At 47.6% G+C, this 22,111-nt stretch overlaps 2 protein-coding genes across 6 annotated transcripts in view; one reads left to right on the forward strand and one right to left on the reverse strand.

Annotated features, from left to right (window-relative positions):
- ACSS2 (acyl-CoA synthetase short chain family member 2) overlaps nt 1–3,292 on the forward strand; it is a 30,420-nt gene extending 27,128 nt beyond the window's left edge. For both annotated transcript variants that reach the window (XM_036749520.1, XM_036749521.1), the window contains 8 exons: nt 263–395; nt 468–524; nt 710–790; nt 1,051–1,159; nt 1,331–1,399; nt 1,959–2,135; nt 2,247–2,321; nt 2,413–3,292. In XM_036749520.1, the coding sequence (XP_036605415.1) occupies nt 263–395; nt 468–524; nt 710–790; nt 1,051–1,159; nt 1,331–1,399; nt 1,959–2,135; nt 2,247–2,321; nt 2,413–2,540 (829 nt within the window). In that variant the 3' untranslated portion in view covers nt 2,541–3,292. The remainder of the gene's footprint in view (nt 1–262; nt 396–467; nt 525–709; nt 791–1,050; nt 1,160–1,330; nt 1,400–1,958; nt 2,136–2,246; nt 2,322–2,412) is intronic.
- Nucleotides 3,293–3,955: 663 nt separating this feature from the next.
- Nucleotides 3,956–22,111, reverse strand: part of GSS (glutathione synthetase) — a 31,082-nt gene continuing 12,926 nt past the window's right edge. For all 4 annotated transcript variants that reach the window (XM_036751947.1, XM_036751949.1, XM_036751948.1 and 1 more), the window contains exons 3-13: nt 21,015–21,160; nt 19,612–19,687; nt 19,119–19,258; nt 17,738–17,854; nt 12,316–12,396; nt 12,163–12,240; nt 10,849–10,915; nt 9,168–9,362; nt 8,432–8,513; nt 6,714–6,903; nt 3,956–4,379 (exon numbers count right to left, since the gene is read on the reverse strand). In XM_036751947.1, the coding sequence (XP_036607842.1) occupies nt 4,244–4,379; nt 6,714–6,903; nt 8,432–8,513; nt 9,168–9,362; nt 10,849–10,915; nt 12,163–12,240; nt 12,316–12,396; nt 17,738–17,854; nt 19,119–19,258; nt 19,612–19,687; nt 21,015–21,160 (1,308 nt within the window). In that variant the 3' untranslated portion in view covers nt 3,956–4,243. The remainder of the gene's footprint in view (nt 4,380–6,713; nt 6,904–8,431; nt 8,514–9,167; nt 9,363–10,848; nt 10,916–12,162; nt 12,241–12,315; nt 12,397–17,737; nt 17,855–19,118; nt 19,259–19,611; nt 19,688–21,014; nt 21,161–22,111) is intronic.

Raw genomic sequence — 22,111 nt, forward strand, 5'->3', positions numbered from 1 at the left:
GGAGTCACTGAGGCTAGTCACTTTGCTGTGAAAGAGGAACAAGCCCCTGCCCTGGCTCTATCACTGAAGTGCAAAGTTGGGAGGCTTTGAAGACCATCAAGGCCGCTTTCCTTGTTTTATAGAAGGGGAAACTATCAAGTCATAGCACAGCCATCAGCTGGGGCCCGCATCTCCCAATTCTCAATCCAGGGCTCTTCCCATTGGGCAACAGGGAAACTTGTTGGTGTCCCTGGTGTTCCAATCCTTGCTCCTATCTTCACAGATATAGTCGGGCATCCCTGCGGGTATTAGGGACAGTGGGTGAACCCATCAATCCAGAGGCCTGGCTATGGTACTACCGTGTTGTGGGAGCCCAGCGCTGCCCTATTGTGGATACCTTCTGGCAGACAGAAACAGTTGAGTACAAGATACCTGGGAAGTTGGGGGGCTGGGACCTGATGTCAGGACTGACCTCTGACCTCCAACAGGGTGGCCATATGCTGACCCCTCTCCCTGGTGCCACACCCATGAAGCCAGGCTCTGCGGTGAGTGAGGCCAGCCCTCCTCCTAACCCCCAGGGAAGGGAATGACTAAGGGGGGAGTGAGAGGTTAAGGAGTGGTTGCTTCCATGAATTTTGTGGGCCCTGGGTTCTTGGGCTTCAGTAGGAAACTGAGGATCCCCTTATCAGCGTCTGCCCCTTGCCTACACTGGGTCTGCCTCTACCCCCAGACTTTCCCATTCTTTGGTGTGGCGCCAGCGATCTTGAATGAGTCTGGGGAGGAGCTGGAAGGAGAAGCAGAAGGTTACCTGGTAAGGCTACATCTGAGGCCTGCGGTGACAGGGGCGGTATGTAGGACAGACATGACATGGATGATAGAGTACATAGGAAATGGGACTTGGGCAGTATTTATGATGTATGACAGGTGAGCTGGTTTTTTCAGATGGTATGTGACAGTTGGCAGGCTATATGTGATTCATGAGACAGGTCACATAGGTAATATACATAATGGGTAAGGTGGGAGAGTATGACACTTAACAGGCATGCCAGATATTCCTCCCTTGTCCTTCAGGTGTTCAAGCAGCCCTGGCCTGGGATCATGCGTACAGTCTATGGGAACCATGAGCGCTTTGAGGCCACTTATTTCCGGAAGTTCCCAGGCTATTATGTAACAGGAGATGGTGAGCTCTCCCACTTTCCCAGCCTCTGACCTCTTGGCCAGGTCACCCAGAAAAGGCAGGGCTCTATCCCACTGGGTCAGGTAGTATACCTCTCTTTTCTTCCCTGGATCTGGGCCGCTGCGTGGGCCGGTCTTGCGTGTCATACCCCTTGTGCTTCCATGTGCTTCTAAGGTTGTCGGCGGGATGAAGATGGCTATTACTGGATAACAGGCCGGATTGACGACATGCTCAACGTGTCTGGTGAGGGATGCTGACCCATCTCATCTGACCAGTCCCTTTTTACATCTTACATCCAAACCTAGCCTCAAGTCTGGGACTCCACTTTAGGAGGGATATGGACAGATGGAACATCCACAAGAAAATCACAAGGATAAAGAAAGAAGTGATGACTGAGAAAAAGAAACTGGGGATAATTAGCTTGGAGAAAAGCAAACTTTGAGCAGATAGCTGTCTTCCAATATCTGTAGGGCTGGGATTAGACCTGCTTGGCTTAGCCTCACTAGGCAGAACTAGTATAAGGGCAGAGGTTTAAAGAGGCAGATTTTGCTTAAGCCCAGGGAAAAACTTGTAACACTGAGCACTGCTCAGAAGTGGAGTGGGCACCTTAGGAGCCACTCACTGGGGATGTCAGGCCTGGGGAGGAGGTTGGGCTCGGGGCCTTCTGAGATTTAAGCAGCCTTGGACAATCACGGTGGCCTTTGTGAGGTAGAGTGGATGGCAAATACAGGATCAGTGTGAGAAGCTGAGGTGCTTTGCTTGGAGGCCCGGAGCTGCTTCTCACAATGCCCATCCTTGCCAGGTCACCTGCTGAGCACAGCAGAAGTGGAGTCAGCACTGGTGGAGCACAAGGCCATTGCTGAGGCAGCTGTGGTTAGCCACCCGCACCCTATAAAGGGCGAGTGTCTCTACTGCTTTGTCACTCTTCGGGAGGGCCATAGCTTCACCCCTACCCTCACTGAGGAGCTCAAGAAGCAGGGTAAGCATCCTCACCCACTGGGGACAAAGAGGGTGGACTTTGGTCCAGGAAAAGCAGGACCTTCCTCCCCTAAAAACAAATTCTCAGTAAAGGTTTGATGCTTGATTACAGTAAGAGAAAAAATCAGCCCTATTGCCACCCCGGATTACATCCAGAATGCACCTGGCTTGCCCAAAACACGGTCAGGTAGGCATGCATCCTTGTTCCTGTGGGTAGGCTGGTGCTGACCAAGGGCGGTGGGAACCTGGGGTAACCACAATCCTATCATGTACCACAGGGAAGATCATGAGGCGGGTACTGAGGAAGATCGCACAGAATGACCATGACCTGGGGGATACATCCACTGTGGCTGACCAGTCCGTCATCAGCCATCTTTTCAGCCACCGCTGCCAGACAGTCCTATGAACCAAGGTTCCACCCACAGCTCCTCCTCCAGACATCCCTGCTTGACTGTCCAGAGTTGTGTCCAACTTGCCACCCTTGCCAACCATCACCCAGGAGAACTAACAGGAGATGTAGCTTGTATCCTCAGGGCTAGGAGATGTGGGGCAGGGCCTAGCACCTTCTCTCCTTGACAGCCAGGGCACAGAACAGGCTAGACCCCTTCCTCTAGGCCTTGCCAGGCACTGGAGCCTCTGCCAGAGTCAGGTGATGGAGGGGAGTTGGGTGGGGAGGGAGCTGGAGCCCTGGCAATGAGGGCAGGCGCTTGGTCCATGTTCAGCTGGACTGGGTCACAGGCCCTTCCCCAGGAGCACCAGCACTTACCTTAGATCTGTCTTTAGAAACTGTTCCTTATTGACAGCTTGCACAAGGTGATTTAAAGAAAAACAAAAGCAAAATCCTTCTCCCTTTGCTGGTGGAGGCATCGGGAGAGGGAAAGTGTGTCCACAAATTCTAGAGGCCACCGACCAGAACCTCTTAGTTTCACCACTTGAAAGAATTGCAACTCTTCCATCTTCTTGGACCCCATTGATGTTTTCTCCCTGGAACGACAAATCTCAGGGCCCCATGATGTCCAGGTCAGGAAAAGTGAGGGGCTGTTGCTAGAATTTGTGCGGCTCTCAGGTTTGTTTCCTGCCTCCATCACACTGTCATTGGGGCTGAACAATCCCTCAAGCCCTATGGTTGTAAGAATAAAGTTTCTAAAATGGAGGGAATGGATATTCTTTCTTGTAGACTTTTAAATGCAGCTGTATCACACACCAGCGAGCAAGTCTGCCCAGGGCCTTCCAAAGCAGGGATTCTTAACCAGGGGTTCACAGGTCCCTCCAAGGGATGTATGGGTAAATTTTAGGGGGGGGGTCTGTGAACATGGCTGGGGAAAAAAAAGATTCCATCTTTGTTCCATTCTTTTTGTTGTTGAGTCGTTTTGGTTGTGTCTCACTCTCCATGACCTCATTTGGGTTTTCTTGGCAAAGATGCTAGAGTGTTTTGCTATTTCCTTCTCTGGCTCACTTTACAGATGAGGAACTGAGGCCACTTGCCCAAGGTCACACAGCTAGCAAGTGTCTGAGGCTAGATTTGAAGTTGGCGCCACCTAGTTGTCCTGCTTCACCGTATTTGGTTTCCTTTGTAATCCTAAGTATTTTTGTGCATTTAGAACATTAAGAAAGGGGTCCTTGACACCAAGAATGTGTCAAGGTGCCTTAACCTGTGCGCAGGGCTCATTCATTCCTCTGCCAAAAAGGCTGTAAGTTTGAGGGCTGATACTCTTGGGCTAAAGAATGGTGGCTGCTTGTGACCACTGCTACCCAGGCTCATATGGAATCAAGAAAATGTCCGCTTTGAACCTGGTGGACAGAACTCTGCGTGAACACAGCTTTAATCAATGCATCTTTATTTGAGGGGTGGGGAGCTAATCCAGTCCAGGCTGAGGTCTGGCCTCTGCAGAGGGTAGGAGAAGGGCAGGCCTCTGATCCCACTGGGTTTCAAGGGCCTAAGGTTCAGGGAAAAAAACAGTTTCCTGCGGCTTTTCTGGTCATCTGAAGGCAATCTAAGCTGTGAGGAGAGAGGGGAAATCTGAAGAAAGCAGGGAGAACCCCAGGCCATTCATTAGCCAGTCCCTGCCCCGCCTTGCATACACACACAAGGCAGTATGACAGAGTTCTCTACCAGTCCCTCACAACTGGATAGGGGTTGTCTAGGACAGCTACCCCAGCAGCCACCCCACCATCTGCATATTTCGTAGACTTGGTACGAAGAAGGTGACCCACATGCTTGTTCATCACCAGCGTCTTCCCTTGCCTGCAAAGGGAGAGGAAGAAATACTTGTTGGCAGGAAACCAACAGGCACAGGAGCAGGGGTGGGGCAATGTGTGCTTGGGAATGGGGAAAAGAGGAAGAGCCTGGCTCCAGAGGGAGTAGTGAGTTTGGGAGTAAAAAGACCTGGTTCTTTGTTGTTCTTTGCCCCTGATACAGCTTTCCACGGTCCCTTTAATCACTTAAGAATATTAAAGACCAGCCCTGCCTCTACCCCAACAGCCTTTCTTTCACCACCAACTCCCTTAAGATTCCCTCCTCAAACCTGTCATGGCTCCCCCTTCTCCCACCCTCTCCTCATGTTTTACTAACAGCAAAAAAAAAAAAAAAAAAAAAAAAAAAAAAAAAATGGAGGCCACTCAAACAAGAGCTCTGTACTCCCACCTCCTCATCTCACACCACCCAGAAGTCTCCTTCCACTATCTGCTCCTTCACTCCTGTCTCACATGGAGAGGTGGCTCTTCTCCTTCCAAGGCCTCCTTTATGTGCACAAATGTTCCCATTCCATCCCATCTTCTCCAGTGGATTGTCCCCTACTCTGGCTTTTCCTTGTCTGCTGGCTGCTCCCCTACTGCCTACAAACGTCTCGCAACCACAGAAAACCTTCACTTGATTTGTTCATCTCCACTAGCCATCATGTCACATCTCTTCTCACTTGAGAAAGCCATCTGCAATGGGTGTCTCCACTTCCTCTCCTCTCACTTTCTTTGGTTCTCTACATTCTGGCTTCTGACCTCATCATTCAGCCCAAACTGCTCTCTCCAAAATTACTAATGATCTCTTGAATGCTAAATGTGGTGGCCTTTTTCAAGCCTCATCCTTCTTGACCTCTTGGTGGCCTTTGACACTGGTGATCCTCCTATCTAGGTTTGTGACACCACTTTTTCTTACCGGTTCTCTAACCCATCTGACTGCTCCTTCTCTGTCTCCTTTGCTGGATTTTTGTCCAGGTCACACCCAATGATGATGGGTATCCCCCTGGGGCCTGTTCTGGGCCTTCTTCTCCCTCCCTCTATAAACTATTTCACTTGGTGACATCATCATCAGCGCCCATGGAGTCAATGATCATCTCTATGCTGATGATTCTGATTTATCAAGCTCTAACCTCTCCTGACCTCTAGGTTCATATCTCCAACTACCTGTTAGACTTCTCAAACTGGATATCCTGTAGACATCTTAAACTCAACACGTCTAAAACTGAACTCATTCTCTTTTCCCCTAATTTCTCCCTGTTTCTGAACTTTCCCATTATTGTCAGGAGCACCACCATCATCCCATTCAGGCTCTCAAGCAATGTGTCATCCTCCACTCTTCCTTCTCACACCCACCCCCCCAGCCCCCCATATCCAATCTGTTGCCAAGTTGTATCAAATTTTTACCATTCTAACATCTCTGGAAGACGTTCCCTTCTCCTGACATTGCTACCACCCTGGTGCAGTCCCTCATCACCTCATGTCTGGACTACTGCAAAAGCTGCTGGTGGGTCTGTCTGCCTCAAGTTTCTCTCTCTCTCCTGCCCCTCCCCTCCCCTCCATTCAATAAACTCCTGTGGCTCCCTATCATCTCCTGGATCAAATATCAAATCCTGTGTTTGGTGTTCAGAGCCCTTTACAACCTGACTCCATCCTACCTTTCTGGGCTTCTTACACTTAGTCCCTCCACATGGTCTGTGATCCAGTGACACTGGCTGCCTTGTTCCTCAGACCAATTGTTCTATCTCCAAATTCCAGGCATTTTTACTGGCTCTCCCCCACCCCTGGAATCCTCATCCTCCACCTTTTGACTTCCCTGAAGTCCTAGCCAAAATTCCATCATCCATGAGAAGCCTTTCCTGTTCCCCCAGAATTTTAATGCCTTTCCACTACTGACTCCAGTTACCCTCTACATAGCTTGTTTCTACACAGTTGTTTCCATATCATCTCCCTCCATCAGACTGTGAGTTCTTTGAGAGCTAGGACTCTTTTCTTTGTAACTGCAGTGCCTGGAACATAGTGGAAGCCTAATAAATGTTGACTGATTGATGGCCAACTTTCTGGAGGGGCAGACCAAGGAGTTCTCCCATGTCCCGAGACCCCAGAAGCAGCTCACTGTACCTTTTATCCCCACTCATGCCATCCCTACCTACTTTCTGGTGGCCTGGGCCTATCACAGGATCCCGTGAAGAAACAGAATGACTCCTGACTGACCAAGCAGGACATACTAAAATTGTGCACTCATGGGTTGCACCACCGCACAAGAGACTAGGTTCCAACTCTGGTCTTCCTATGTCCATGTGGAAGGAAGCTGTCGTATGTGGGGCTAAGCCTTCCCCCGGCTTACCTGACATAAACACCAAAGATGCCCAGCTCTGAAATACACTGGGTCATCCGTGCAGGGATCCCAGCTTGCAAGAGACAGTTCTCAAAGGGCTCAGGCTCAATCTTCTCCATGAGAATGTAGGAAGCTCTCTTCTCACTGGCCTTCAGCTGCTCCAGGGTTTGTGCTATCTCCTCCCCATACAGGTTGTTTCCTGAAACAGACGGCCCCAAAGCCAGTCACTCTGGGGACCCCAATGGCTCCATTACCCCATCCCCACACTGCTGGGGCCTCGGGCCCTATCAAGTATTCTCCAGCGGCTGTAAGGGGCCAAGCTGACCCAATTTTGAGCGAGCTCAGCTCCTGCCTGAGAGCTTAGCTTGCTGGGGCTGGGCATCCTATCAGTTTAATCTAAGAAGGCTACCCTAATGGCTGTTGGGGGGGAACAGGAATGATGACAGGAGCCACTTTCCTAGTTATGGAGGCAGAGAGGGGGCAGAATGAGAAAGACCCTTCAATAGTATCTTTGACACATGGTCATCCAGCCTTTGCTTAAACACTCCTAATGAGCTCAGCATCTCCTGAGGCAGCTCCTCCCAGTGCTAAACAGTTCTACTCCTTTAAAAGTTCTTAGCATCCTGTAACTTCCGCCATCCTCTCTCTGGGACAATGTCTCACCCGACAAACCTTTAGATACCTGAAGACAGTGATGATCACGTTCTTCCTAAGTCTTGTCCAGGTATAAAACCAACCAATCCTCCTTCCTGTAACTCTGACAAAGCTCTGACAGTTCCCTCATCTGTAGTGTGGAGGATACCTGAGATCCTGCCCTAAGGGTGAGGCTCCAGTGAGATAAGGCATAGAAAACACTCCACAAACTTTAAATGCTCTCCATGCTCTCCTCCTCCTGTATGGTCTCCTGTACCTTCAACATTCTGATCACCTTCCTCTGGCCATGGATTTAGTCTGTCAATGACCTTCTTAAAATATGGTCCCTAGTGTTAGAGTCGATGCTAATTAAACCACCAGGCCTAACACCCCTGAACACAATGCACTGGTTCATGAAGCTGAAGGTCACAGTTGTTTTAGTGGCTGCTTGCATACGTTGGCTTTGTGGTTCCCTGCTACCTAAGGAACAAGGGAGGACCTGCCCAGCATCTACAAAATCATCTCACAGATGGGGAGGGCAGATGGGGGCTTGTTCCTTGGCACTAGGAGAGCCCTTTGAAACTCAAAAGAAGTAAATGTAGGACAAGTATAAGTGAACAGAAATCCTAGGGAACTCATCCCCCCAAGAGACAGTCTAGGCTGAAGGTATAAACAGGTTCAAGTAACATTTAAATTAATCCCCAAATGGCGTACACATAAGGGGTTCTATTAAGGCTAATTAGAATGTTTGGGTGATGTCAAAACTTCAGGTGACATCAGGGAGGAGAATGGTGACTGGCCTCTGGGCTAGAGGGACAATTCTGGTTCCTAGCAGCCAGAGAAAGCCTCCGTCTTTTGGGAACATGGCTATGTTTGGGAACACATATGGCAAGGTTTGGCCTCTCCTTGTATCAGCAGGAGGAAGGAAACAAGGCCCCAGGATCTGGTGACAGGATGGGACCGGACCCCTGAGGCATGGTGTGGGGATGCTACTGGGGAAGGGGGAGTGTGTCAGCACTGGTTAAAGCCTGAGGTCCCACTGCCTGCTTCACTTGCTGAAACATCCTAGAGAAAGAGGGACACTGGCCACCTACCTCCACCCTCCCTTTGGGGCTTCAGAACAAATCGGTCTGGGGCAGCGATGGCCTCCATGATAGCCCGGTCACCTTCTTCGCCCTGGCATGAAGCAATGGACCCATCGTTGGCAGCTGTGGTGTATGGGTCTAATGCGGGGGGTAGGGGCCTGGCCAACACTAAGCCAAATACCAAACAAGACTGGGAGAAGAGCCCAGAGCACATACTGGCACTGGGCCACCTGAGGGCGAAGTGGTCAGGAATGGAAGAAGGCCAAGGCTAGTTCCTTGGGCTAGCTCAGAGCTGCCCCTTGTTCTTCCTCAGACAAGACAGAGAAATGAGCTTCATGAGACGGCCCCTCCTCTCCTGGCACTGGCCCTAGCAGGGGCCCGTTGCTCTATGCAATGGGCACAAAAATAGCAACAGCTGCGGAAATTTAGCATCTTCACTGAGCAAGGGTGACCCTGACTTAGCCCTGCCCCCCTCACGGACTGAGATTGATCTCAGCCACAGCTCCCAGGCTCCTTCTCATAGTCCAGCTGTCCTACCAAGAGGTCAGCCCTGATTTACAACACAAAGCGGGTCTGACCCTGACTAGAGCCCCCTTTCTCTACTAATGAATTTGTCACAAATCCTACCCCAAACAGCCCAGCTTTCCCCACCAGATCTTCCTCCTTCTTGGGGCCAATTCCATCTGAGGAGAGAGAACAGGCTGGAGGGCTCCTGGGAGATAAGACACAATGTGCGACTATTTACCACATCCAAAGAGTAGAGGCCTGCGAATGTGGCCCGGAGGCGGGCCACAGCTTCTGGCTGGTCTGGCATCAAGGTCTCCAGCACCCCTGGGCGGCTCAGCTCCTGCTGGACCTTCTTGGTCCCGACCAACTGAGTGGCTACATCTGGGCACTTAACAGCACACGACCTCTCCACGAGCAAGCGTGCTTCCCAATTCTGCAGCAAGAAGGGAAGAGAGTGTTCCAACCTCCCCACTGTCCATCCCAGACTGCTGTGATGGGGTGGCTGCTTTGGCTTCACATCCAAAACAACTGGGAAGCCTGCCCCAGCCTCCAGAAGCAACACAGCACACGTATTTTACAACCAAGGGCTTGGAGATGTTTTGACAGAATCAAGAATACAAGAATTAGCAGGAACTTGTTAGAGTTAATTTAGTCTTTCCTCTATTCCCATCTTCTTCTCTGTAATGGGCTATCCCAGCAACAACACAATCACCATGTCAGTCCTCTCAAACATAACACAATTACACTGGTATTTCAACAGACAGGCAGGCGATCATTGGCACACAGAACAGACATAGAGCCTTTGAGAAGGCTTCTCTCACTGATTCTGTCACTCAAACTATATTCCTCTAGCTCCCCAAATGCTTGGCTTCCTTGGCATGGAATGTATGTCGTTCCCTAAGGAGTCACCCTTTCTCAGTCAGTTAGTTCCCTGAGGAACTGCCTTTCTTTATCAGACAAAAAATCTTTAGGCACACTTTTCCCTCCAGGCCCAGGCCTGGCTTTCCCTGGCCTCCTGCCCAGCATATTTCCCATTCTCTAGATAGTGTGATCCAGTCAGAAGTGGAGGTAAAGACATTTCATTTGGTTTTCCCCTCCCTCCATATATTCCCCAACAACCTATTTAATCCAACATATCCAGAAGGCCCCTGGTAATCTTCTGAGAAGCTGTAGGCCTGTTGCAGTCATCTCAACTTTCTCATCTCCTATCATGACAGCCTCCAATCTAAGGCAGGGTTTCCTAACTTTTTCACAGACTCACAGAATGCCAGGGATGGAAGGGGCTTTAAAGATCCTACAATCCAACTCCCTAGTTTTAGAGGAGGAAACCAAGGCCTAGAATGGGGAAGGTATTTGCCTAATGTCACAGAGAAAGCTGGTGGGAGAAAAATTAAAATGACAACCCAGGTCCTGAATTTCTTTGTATGGCAAGCCCTTGATTCTACGTCTGTGTGTGTCACATGCAGCATTATCTGCTATTAGCCTGGGCCTATCTAATATTCACTGTGCTCCTTGACCCATTCTGTGGTATGTCTATAAATATGAACCACAGCATGCCTGGGGAGAAATGAGTCCCACTATTGTCTCAAGTGGCCACAAAACAGGGGCAGAGGTTGCTGAGGAGACTGCATATGCCTCTGACACTGAAGAGAGAAAGTGAGGAAGAGAGGGACACTGATGCCCAGCTGCTCCAAAGGGGCACAGATGACGTACTATGAAGTCCTCAGGCTTCATATTCAGGGAAGCAGAGAGAAGAAACAAGCACATAAGGGCCAAGTGACTATTAGGATGTAGAAGAGCCCCAAGAGGAGGCCAGCTGGGGACAGAACCCCAGGCCAATGTGAGGCTAAAATTACGTCTCTGGGATGCAGTGGTGTATTCCTGGGAACAAAACAATGGTTTAAACCCAAAATACCAACCTGGGGGCTGTATTGACTGGGCATGTAGCCATCACGGAAGTAAACCACAGCAATCTCCTGGCCATCCCTGGAACACAATATAAAGAAATCTTTTTATGTTAATGAGTAATGGCAGTTAAATGATTGAATTAAATATAACCTATGTCTTATGAATCAAAGGCTCCTTAAGAAAGCTAGGTTACAGTGCCATTTACATAGCAAAATCCTGGCTACCTGGAACCCGTCTAGGTAAACTCTTATGACACTACATGCCTCCCACTACAAAAGGCACAGGGAAACTAGAGAAAGGAGGCCCACTTCAGGCTAGTGCAGAAGGTGAGCTAGGCTGAGAAGAGAAAAGAAGAAACAAGATGCATGAAGAACCATGGGGGAAAAAGCCAAACAAACAGGTAAATCCAAGGCACTGGGCCACTCTTAACTGAGCAGTCACACGTTGTGCAGATGGTGACAAGGTGTTGGGATTCTAATGCTTCAAGTACCTAGGACTAGGCCGAGATGGATGAATGATCACAGTTCTGTTTAAAAAAGACAAAGTACAACCTTCCGCACTTGGAAGGATTTTTTTCCTTTTCCTTTGCTCTACTGTTTGGTTTCTCTATTTAAGTTGATAAATGACAGAAGTCATTCATGAATTCATTTCAGTTCAACAAATTGCTTCCCATACACAAGATGCTAAGATCGGCATTGGGGATAAATAAGAAAAGCAACACAAGCCACATCTTCCAAGAGCTTATGGTCCAATAGGATAGATGATGTACACACAAAAACACACGACATAAAGGAGAATGGGGAAAAAAAAAAGGAGACAGACAACATGCCAAAGGAAACTATGAGAGGGAGAGATCAGCTTTAGTTTTGTTACAATAAATGGGTATTCTTGGTATAAAAACTCTGGTGTAGGATTACTTTAGGGAACTCCTTTGAGATTAGGGATTTCCTTAGGGATTTGTGACTTCCCACTCTTAAAGGTCTCTGCCTAAACAAGTGGCTGAGTTAGCATAGTTCAGGGAGGAACTAAGCAGACTCTTAAAAGACTTGCTCCAAAACTCCAAGTGCCAGGCACATCCTCCATTGGACTGGGTGTCAGCTCCCTTTCCCCCTTCCTCTTGAGTGACTGCTGAGACATGGAGAACAGTACTAAGGAAGGACATGCTCATTTATAGCATTATCGTCCAACCCATCAGAAACCGACTTCCTTTGACTGGATGACGTTGTGGCTAGCACACTCTTTCCTACAGAGGGTGAAGGGGATGTGGCTTTTCCAGAATCCTCTTCACCTTCTCCCCTTAGGAAGCAGCCCACCTAAGTACTTACACAAACAATTTCCGGTCTTGGGCCAAAGATCCTGTTTTAGCAACATCTTCGAAACTTCTCCGAATCACATGGATGTTCCTGAAAGAAGGCACAGGTCACTGGGAGAAGCCCTGGACTGCTGATGCGGACAAGGTCCAAAGGGGTCACACTTACCTGGCTAATAGGTCATGTTCTATGTAGTGTTGGTCAAACACATTTCTTTCTTCTTTCTGAGCAATGACAAGAACCAGAGCCCTACAAAAGGGACATCGAAGTTCACAGATTCCATTTTCCTTTTGTTATACCTCCCCAATACTTAAGAGGTAAGTTAACTTCCCAAACTGAGACATAGCTTTCAACTCATCCAGAATGCCACATATAAGGTTTCTTAACATATCATCCCTGGGAGCCCTGAGGCCACATGTGGGCCTCTAGGTCCTCAAGTGCAGCCCTTTGACTAAATCCAAACTTCTCAGAACAAATCCCCTTAATAAAAGGATTTGTTCTTAAAATTTGGAGTCAGTCGAAAGGTCTAACCCAAGGACCCAGAGGGCCACATGCGGCCTTGAGGCCGAAGGTTCTCCACCCCGGCCTAGATCCTGACCCGTGGATGCTGAGTGCTTTGGCCTGGGTTTCCTTGCCTCTTTAAATTCCTGATACCTACTGCTTGATTTCTGAAACTGGACCCATTACCTGCGTGAATCTATGGGACTCTTCTTAGCTGATTCTCCTGGACTTCTAATCTAGGCCTTCCTGATTTAGTCACTATCCAAGACCTGGTGTAATACGGAGAGTGTTAGCCTAATGGTAGGCCCAGGGATAGACATCCAAGAAAGTGAAAACAAGGTGGTTACGATCTACTCCATCCTGTGACAGTCCCAGAGACTGGCCACAGCATTTACCTGATAACCAGGATGAACTCTAGATGCGCTTAACAATACGTTCTCTGGCCATGGCAAAAAGCCCTGGACTTCCCTCTTTTTAGGAGGGGGCAAAGGCTGGAGGCCTCATGGGTTATAAAATGCAAACATGTAATTTGGGTAAGCCAGTATGCCACCTCATCTGACCGAGGGAAAATGTTCTAGCTGTGGAGTCATTGGCAGGCAGTAGAACACATGGACAAAAAGAGGGGAATGGGAAATGAGGGCAGATAAGAGGGGCAAATGGAAGAGAGAAGACCACCTGTTGAGGGTAACAGGCTGCCTACCCTTCCCTTTACAAAGTACTGTTCTCCAAATAGGTGAGTGCACTTTTATGGAATCAGACAAAGAGTGCAAGTAAGGGCTGCCCCTAGCTGAGAGTTTATGCAAATGGATCTTCGCTTCACACTCCTGCTTTCTGCTGCTCTTGTCCCCTCATTAGAAGGACAAAGAGCGTGACCCCCAAACTCCCAGGCTCATTCTCTTCTTGTCCAAGACTCTAAAAATGTGCCAGATTATTCTGCAAAGCCACTCCACCGACAGGAGCCTGAATTTCCTCAAGTGTTAGAGAGGGCCTGATGAACAGTAATGATGGTAATTGTACTATCAGGATCTGATCTCTTAATCATTTTGGTCAAAAGATCATCAGTGGCCAATGTAGAAAACACTCACACAATATTTGGCAATTTAAGTGGTCTGGAACATAGATAAGAACCAAATGAAAACAAAAAAGTCATTCAAAATAAGTATCCAAAACAAACATCAAAAGTTCAGGCATTAAGGCTCCTAGCGAAGCCCTTCAGCCCTCATTCAGGATCCTTCTACTCTTACTTTGCACATACTTCTAATGAACTTCGATTTCTGGCTTGCCACAGCAGATTAAAAGCAACAAACTCTAAGGGCATGGATTCTGGATGCAGTTACAGTCAAACAGAACTATTAGAAAACATAAATAAGGGGGCGGAGCCAAGATGGCAGCTGGAAAGCAGGGACCAGCCTGAGCTCCCTGCCGAGCCCCTCCAAAAACCTATAAAAATGGCTCTGAACCAATTCTAGAACGGCAGAACCCACAGAACAGCAGAGGGAAGCAGGGCTCCAGCCCAGGACAGCCTGGATGGTCTCTGGGTGAGGTCTATCCCGCACGGAGCTGGGAGCTGGGAACGGAGTGGAGCAGAGCCCAGCCTGAGTGACTTGGACCACCCAGACCAGAAGCCGGGCGGAGGGGGCCCTAGCGACCTGATTCAGTGAGCTGCGGCAGTTACGAGACTTCTCAACCCACAAACACCAAAGACTGCTGAGAAGGTTAGTGGGAAAAGCTGCGGGAGAGGAAGGAGTTCGCAGTTCGGCTTCCAGCCCCGGGGGCAGCGGAGGTGGGGCAGCTAGGCTGCTGCTGCTTCCGGCTCCAGGCCCACCTGGTGGGAGGAATTAAGTGGCGGATCAGAGCAGGGGTGCACAGCCTGCCGAAGATCTGAGCCCAGTTCGGGTTGGGGGTCCTTGGGGAAGGAGCAGTGCTGGTGCAGCAGAGCTGGCACCTCCCCCCCAAACGTGGAACATAGAACTCTGTAGTCTACAAGCAGTCATACCCCACTGAAAAACTCAAAGGTCAAGTTAGTTGGTTGGGAATATGGCCAGGCAGCGAAAACGCACCGAGATTCAGTCTCAGACACTGCATTCTTTCTTTGCTGACAAAGAAGACCAAAACATACAGACAGAAGAAATTAATAAAGTCAAAGAGCCTACAACAGAAACCTCCAAGAAAAACATGAACTGGTCCCAGGCCATGGAAGAGCTCAAAAAGGATTTGGAAAAGCAAGTTAGAGAAGTAGAGGAAAAATTGGGAAGAGAAATGAGAAGGATGCGAGAAAACCATGAAAAACAAGTCAATGACTTGCTAAAGGAGACCCCAAAAAATACTGAAAAATACACTGAAGAAAACAACACCTTAAAAAACAGATTAACTCAAATGGCAAAAGAGCTCCAAAAAGCCAATGAGGAGAAGAATGCCTTGAAAGGCAGAATTAGCCAAATGGAAAAGGAGGTCCAAAAGACCACTGAAGAAAATACTACTTTAAAAATTAGATTGGAGCAAGTGGAAGCTTTATGAGAAATCAGGATATTATAAAACAGAACCAAAGGAATGAAAAAATGGAAGACAATGTGAAATATCTCCTTGGAAAAACCACTGACCTGGAAAATAGATCCAGGAGAGATAATTTAAAAATAATTGGACTACCTGAAAGCCATGATCAAAAAAAGAGCCTAGATATCATCTTTCAAGAAATTATGAAGGAGAACTGCCCTGATATTCTAGAGCCACGGGGCAAAATAGAAATTGAAAGAATCCATCGATCGCCTCCTCAAATAGATCCCAAAAAGAAATCTCCTAGGAATATTGTCGCCAAATTCCAGAGCTCCCAGATCAAGGAGAAAATACTGCAAGCAGCCAGAAAGAAACAATTTGAGTATTGTGGAAACCCAATCAGAATAACCCAGGATCTGGCAGCTTCTACATTAAGAGATCGAAGGGCTTGGAATGCGATATTCCGGAGGTCAATGGAGCTAGGATTAAAACCTCGAATCACCTACCCAGCAAAACTGAGTATCATGCTCCAAGGCAAAATATGGATTTTCAATAAAATAGAGGACTTTCAAGCTTTCTCAGTGAAAAGACCAGAACTGAATAGAAAATCTGACTTTCAAACATAAGAATTAAGAGAAGCATGAAAAGGTAATCAAGAAACAGAAATTGCAAGGGACTTACTAAAGTTGAACTGTTTTGTTTACACTGCTACATGGAAAGATGACATGGATGATTCATGAGACCTCAGTATTAGGGTAGCTGAAGGGAATATGCATATATATATATATGTTTATGTATATATATATATAAGTGAATGTGTATGTATGTATATATCTATGTGTATATATATGTGTGACACAGGGTGAGTTGAAGATGAAGGGAAGATATCTAAAAGAAATAAAATGAAATTAAGGGATAAGAGAGCATCATACTGAGAGAGGGAGATAGGGAGAGATAGAATGGGGTGGATTATCTCACATAAAGGTGGCAAGAGGAAGCAGTTCTGTGGGAGGAGGGGAGAGGGCAGGTGAGGAGGGAATGAGTGAACCTTGCGCTCATCAGATTTGGCCTGAGGAGGGAATACCATACATACTGAGTTGTGTATCTTACCCCACAGAAAAGAAGAGGGAGGAAGAAAAAAAAATAAAAGGGGGGGGATGATGGAGGGGAGGGCAGATGGGGGTGAAGGTAATCAAAAACAAACACTTTGGAAAGGGGACAGGGTCAAGGGAGAAAACTCAATAAAGTGGGATGGGTTGGGAAGGAGCAAAATGTAGTTAGTCTTTCACAACATGAGTATTATGGAAGGGTTATACATAATGATACACATGTGGCCTAGGTTGAATTGCTCGACTTCTTAGGGAGGGTGGGTGAGAAGGGAAGAGGGGAGAGAATTTGGAACTCAAAGTTTTAAAATCAGATGTTCAAAAACAAACAAAAAAAAGTTTTTGCATGCAATTAAAAAATAAGATACACAGGCAATGGGGCGTAGAAATTTATCTTGCCCTACAAGAAAGGAAGGGAAAAGGAGATGAGAGGGGAGTGGGGTGATAGAGGGGAGGGCTGACTAGGGAACAGGGCAACCAGAATATACGCCATCTTGGAGTGGGGGGGGAGGGTAGAAATGGGGAGAAAATTTGTAATTCAAACTATTGTGAAAATCAATGCTGAAAACTAAATATGTCAAATAAATAAATTTAAATTAAAAAAAAAAAGAAAAAAAAAAAAGAAAACATAAATAAGATGTTAGGGAACCCAGAAGCTATAAGAAAATTTGGTGGAGGAACTAGACCTGAATAGTTATGCCTGCACTACAAAAGGAAAGAAGGCAGGTTTTCTGCTTTGACTCTGACTCTGAATCACAATTATGTGGGGTCAGGGTGGGAATGGGGGTAAGACAGACTGAGATAGGGGACATGGGAGTTTGCTAGCAGAATGGGAGAGGGGAAATACCAATCAATTGTTGTTAATGGAGTATTCAGTTCATAGAATCTTAGTTAGAGGCCTCAGAAGTCATCTGGTCCAATCCTATCTGAACAAGAATTCTTTCTACAACAAACTCCACAAGTGCCCATAGCTCCGGCCTCTGCTTAAAGACCTTCAGGGAGGGGGAAGCCATTGTGCTTCTCTGGACAACTCCCAGTGTTAAAAAGCCTTCCTTCAGCCAGAGCTGCCTCTCTGCATCTTCTACCCACTGTTTCTGCCCTCTGGGGTTAAATGGAACAAGCCTAATCTCTCTTCTACAGGCCAGCCCTTCAAATATCTGAAGACGGTTATATCTTCTCTTCTCCAGACTAAATATTCTCATTTTGTTCCAATGATCTTCATGGCATAATCTCAAAGCTATCTACCATTTTGGTTACCCTCCTCTAGACTCTTCTGCTCATCCATGTTCCTGCTAAAATGTGGCACTCAGGAACGAAGGCGATATTCCATATCTGGTCCGCCTAGAGCACAGTATGGTGGGTGGACTATTATTACCTCCCTAGTCCTAGAACTATTCCTTAGAGACGTGGAATAAATGAGGTGCTGCTGTCTGTAGTCACCATCTTCACAAAACCTCTATAAAGGCACTGCCTCGTTGCCTCATCCTTACTTGGGTGAACCGTAGAGTTCCCATGCTTTGGCAATGCCCAGGGCCAGCCCCTTGCTGGGATTGTTGGAGAGGATACTGGCAGCTTCCTTAGTTTTGCCCAGGACATTAAGGATGTGCCTGTAGGAGGAAGGACAAGGGTTATAGTATGGGCCCGGGGAATATCTGAGGGTCTGCTTCTTATTAACTAGTCACTCTCCTAACAGCACTGCTACATCCTCGATGTCTGCTGAGTAACTCAAAGCATTTTAGAAACACGACCCTTCAGGACCCACCAGGGGTCCCACCTCGTCCAGAGAGTCTTCCCTGGCAATTCCAGCCCATGGTCTCTTCCTGCTGAAGGGAGGTCTACCTCACTCTTCACACCACACACATCAGGAGATTACACACTGTCTCGTATGAAATGAGACCATAATGTGTTTACTTTTTTTTTTAAATCAATTATGTCAGAATTCATCCATCCACATGAGTGTTATTGTGCAAAGAAGTCCCTTGGAAAGCATCAAACTGATTTCAGTGAGGCTACCACTGCTTTGGAAGCTGCTTTCAGAGAGAACCCAAAGCCCTTCCTTTTGGAACAATCTTAACAGTGGCAAATCTCTGTCCTGCAAAGGCAGAAAGAGCCAAAAAATATGGTAAGTGGAGTGCACCGAATAAGGTGGACCAATCATTACTATTTAGGGATAGAAACAAGTTGTGGTTATACAGTAACCCAACAGGAGAATGCATGTATTTTGCAAACTTCAGAATCCTCTGTAAATGTCAGCTGCATTTATAACTTAAGTAAGGAGGCTAATTCTCTCATTAGGTGGTTTGTAACCTGACACTGAAGGCAGTTTCTAAGGAGGATTTCCAAGCATGTTTTGAGTTAAAATAAATGCACAGCTTCTCTGGGAGCTACTGTGCTTACAGGACAACATTGCTTCAGGTGTGGGGCTCTGGCAGGATCCGGAGGACAATCAGTCTTGTTTCACTGCACAACATCTCTTAAATCTGATTTGTGCTTAGTTTTCCCTGGGCAAACCACAAGCTTATTGAGGTGAGGGGTGGTGGGTTTTCTTGTACTTCCATGGTGCGTTGAACACGGCTATACACAGAGCAGTCCTCTCAATACAGATGTGTGGAAATGAACCAAATCCTGAAACTTTCACTCGAAAGTATAAAGAGAGGGTCAGGAGCTGGATATATGGAAGCCCAGGCCTGTCTTTGTGAGCCAGGCTTGTGTTCTTTTCCCCCAGGTGTGACTGAAACTCTCTCATTACAACCAGTGCTCTCTGCCTGCAGCAGGTTGGGTCTTACAGCCCTCTGTGGATAGAGACACCTTAGGTCTGCCTCGTGGCCTGAGAAACTCTGGCCTAGAAGTGGCTGCATATCAAGGGCTCACCGATGCACAGCTGGGGTCTTGGAGGAGAGGCCCCCAAAGCTGGCAGAAATAGTGTTGATCTCGATTTGTTTCAGGACCGGGGGGCCAGCTGCACTGCGGTTAAACATGTAATCAGAGCGATTCAGTCCTAGAAACACCGTCTGCAGGAGGGAAAACAAAACGCCGAGGATGGCCGTCACCAGGGGTCTGCGCGGGCACTGTCAGCAAGCAGGGGACTCGGACCTGTTTCCACAGGGGGAGAAGGTTTCCTGGGGCCGCATCACTACAGGACAGCTCTTAGAGAATCTGCCAGAGACCCCAGGGGAGCTCATTAACACTTTTCAAATCCAATGAGACAGTTTATCTGTTCCTCCCTGTCATCTCTACCAGATAGATTCAAATGAGCTCCGGCACCCAATAAAATGCTTTAGAGGAAAAGAAAAGAGGCCCAGGGGCCACGCCTGGTAGTGCATGTGGTGGGGTCGGGGCAAGGTGGGTTAGGTGGGGGAGTTACCTGGGCAATGCCCTCTTTCAGGACTTGTCTGTAGATGCTAAAGAGCCGAGCAATGAAGTCATCTATTTTAATGGTGCTAGAAGAAGAAGAAGCAGAAAGCAGTCACTCACCACGGAGTAAATATCAACTATGGCCTTTTTCCTATTTCCACCAACGATCCTTCCCTGACCCAGGGCTTTCCATCTAAAGGATGAGTCTCAGGATGCCTGCCTTAGGCAGTAAGAAGAAAAAGCTGTCCCTGTCCGGATACACTTTGAAAAGGGCTCAGGAAGAACTATATCAGATGATGATCATGATGATGATAGCTAGCATCTATATAGCGCTTTAAGTTTTGCAAAGTGCTTTACAAATACCATCTTCTTTAATTCTCATAAAAACTGTGAGACATACAGATGAAGAAACTGAGGCACACAGGGAGGTTAAGTGACTTGCCCACGGTCACAAAACTAATAAATGTAGGAGGCCAGATTTGAACTCAAGTCTCTTCTTGATTCCAGGCCCAGCATTCCAGCCGCTTTACTACCTAGCTGTCCCTAGCAAGGACCTGTGGGTAAAACTAAGTTTCTTGTATCATCTGAGCCAAAACGACCTTTCCAAATAATCTCCAGGCCTAGCTCCCGTGTTCCTCCATGGTGACTCAGTTGAGATGGAGAAAAGAGACAGAAGAATGGGGTATTGGTGAGTTTATTATCTACTAGAAACCCATTGCCCCCAGCCAGGCTGGAGACCCTGCAGATCACTCCATTGTGAAAAATCCCAACCCAGATCTCAGGGAAATAAAAATGTCCCAATTGTTGCTCTGCCCTCAGAGGGGACATTATTCTGCTCATATGAACTCCTGGCACCTGCCTAGACTTCATCTTCCTGGAACCTGGATAATACAGGAGAGTTAAGGTGGTAGAAAGGGTGAGTTAGGGAAACATGAACATGTGGTACAACAAGAATGGCCCACATTAACAATCCATCTAAAGGTCATGAATTGTGCAAGGTCAGACCACCTGAGCTTTGGGGAATGAAGACAGGTTCCTTCCTTCTGCCTCTTGGGAGAAAGAGAGAGACTCATAGGAGAAAAACGGTCAGCTACTCTTGGGGTTGTGACAGGTTACACATGAACTTTGGCGGTGGGTAGGCCTGGGCCTGGGTTGTATCCAAGCAGGGTAGGCTACATAAAGCAGCAGCAGGAAAAGCAGAAGTCAACAAACCAGAGCGTTCCTTCGCTGGAGTAGTCTGCCAAATCTAGCTGAAAATGTGGTTATGTCACTTACACCCAACCTGATTCCAAATGGAATTGCCCATCTTCAAAACAAGAAGTCAGTAGCCCTGGTGAAGTCACAGGCCTGCACTGATGCCCCGCATAGCTCCCCTCCCCAGCCTCCATGTCTCCCACCTAGAAGCCCTGGTACCTGGAGAGAGTCTGTTCCAAGAAGGCCGAGTCCTGGCTGACTGTGTCTACAAGGAGGTTGAAGTCCACTTGCACCTCATAGGCTTGCTCCAGAAGCTCTCTGGGTACTGCGGAGGGGAACAGTGTGAAGGGGGCATAACTTACAATCTAAATAGGAAAAGATGACAGAAGACGAAACAACTTATTAGCCTTTCTACACACGTGGATACGAGGCAGGCTGCAGAAGTATCTCGTGCACAAGCAGGACCCCCACACCAAATCAAGACCTCTCTAAGCTCTAGTTTTCTGATCAATGTGGGTCTTGCTCTATGATAACATATTCCAGCTAGTTAGTCGAAACAATTTACATATACTAAAAGCTGCTGCCACCCACCTCGCAGCACGATACCCACATCTCTGAACTTCCATTTCTGAACTGTCAGGCCCTGGTCCACTGATGTGCTGACCCTTTAAGATTCTGAAATAGAATCAATGACCACATCCTCCTAAGCCTTCACACCTACAGTGGTCTCCAAATTGAGGACTGTGGCTTGATCTCAAGGTATAGTGAACAGAGGGTGGGAAGATAGGTCACATCCCACCATCCCTCTTCTTATAAACAACTGTGGTCTTTTCTCCAACACAGTCATACCATCTCTGTTCAATACTCCTTCCCTCTGCCTGCTCCTATATCTGGCCTGCACTGGCTACAAGAGGCACAGCCTCCCCTCACAATGGGAAAAACATACCCTAACAAGACATAGGGAGCAACAGCAGCTGTGTAGGCAAATTTCTAGCACCTCCCCACCTCTTGTCCCTCATTACCATAGTGACAGCTTCTCACCATAGAAGCTGGTGAATAAGCTCTCTTCCTGGCCCCAACACACAAATATCCATGATTCTCATTTTTTCAGGGACAAAGAGTGATGAGTAGACACAAACTCTCACTCTACCCACTCCTCATTCCAACTTCCTTATCGGTCTTGGGCACACCAGACATCTCTCTAGTCAGCTACCCAGGTTCCCAAGTATGGCTTGCTCCACATTCCCCCTTCCCTCTGCTCTCTCACCCTACCTCCAATCTTTGCTGTCCGCTACCAGTCTGTTCAGGTACTTGAC

The sequence above is a fragment of the Trichosurus vulpecula genome, chromosome 3 (genome assembly GCF_011100635.1).
Source record: "Trichosurus vulpecula isolate mTriVul1 chromosome 3, mTriVul1.pri, whole genome shotgun sequence".
Lineage (NCBI taxonomy): Eukaryota > Metazoa > Chordata > Mammalia > Diprotodontia > Phalangeridae > Trichosurus > Trichosurus vulpecula.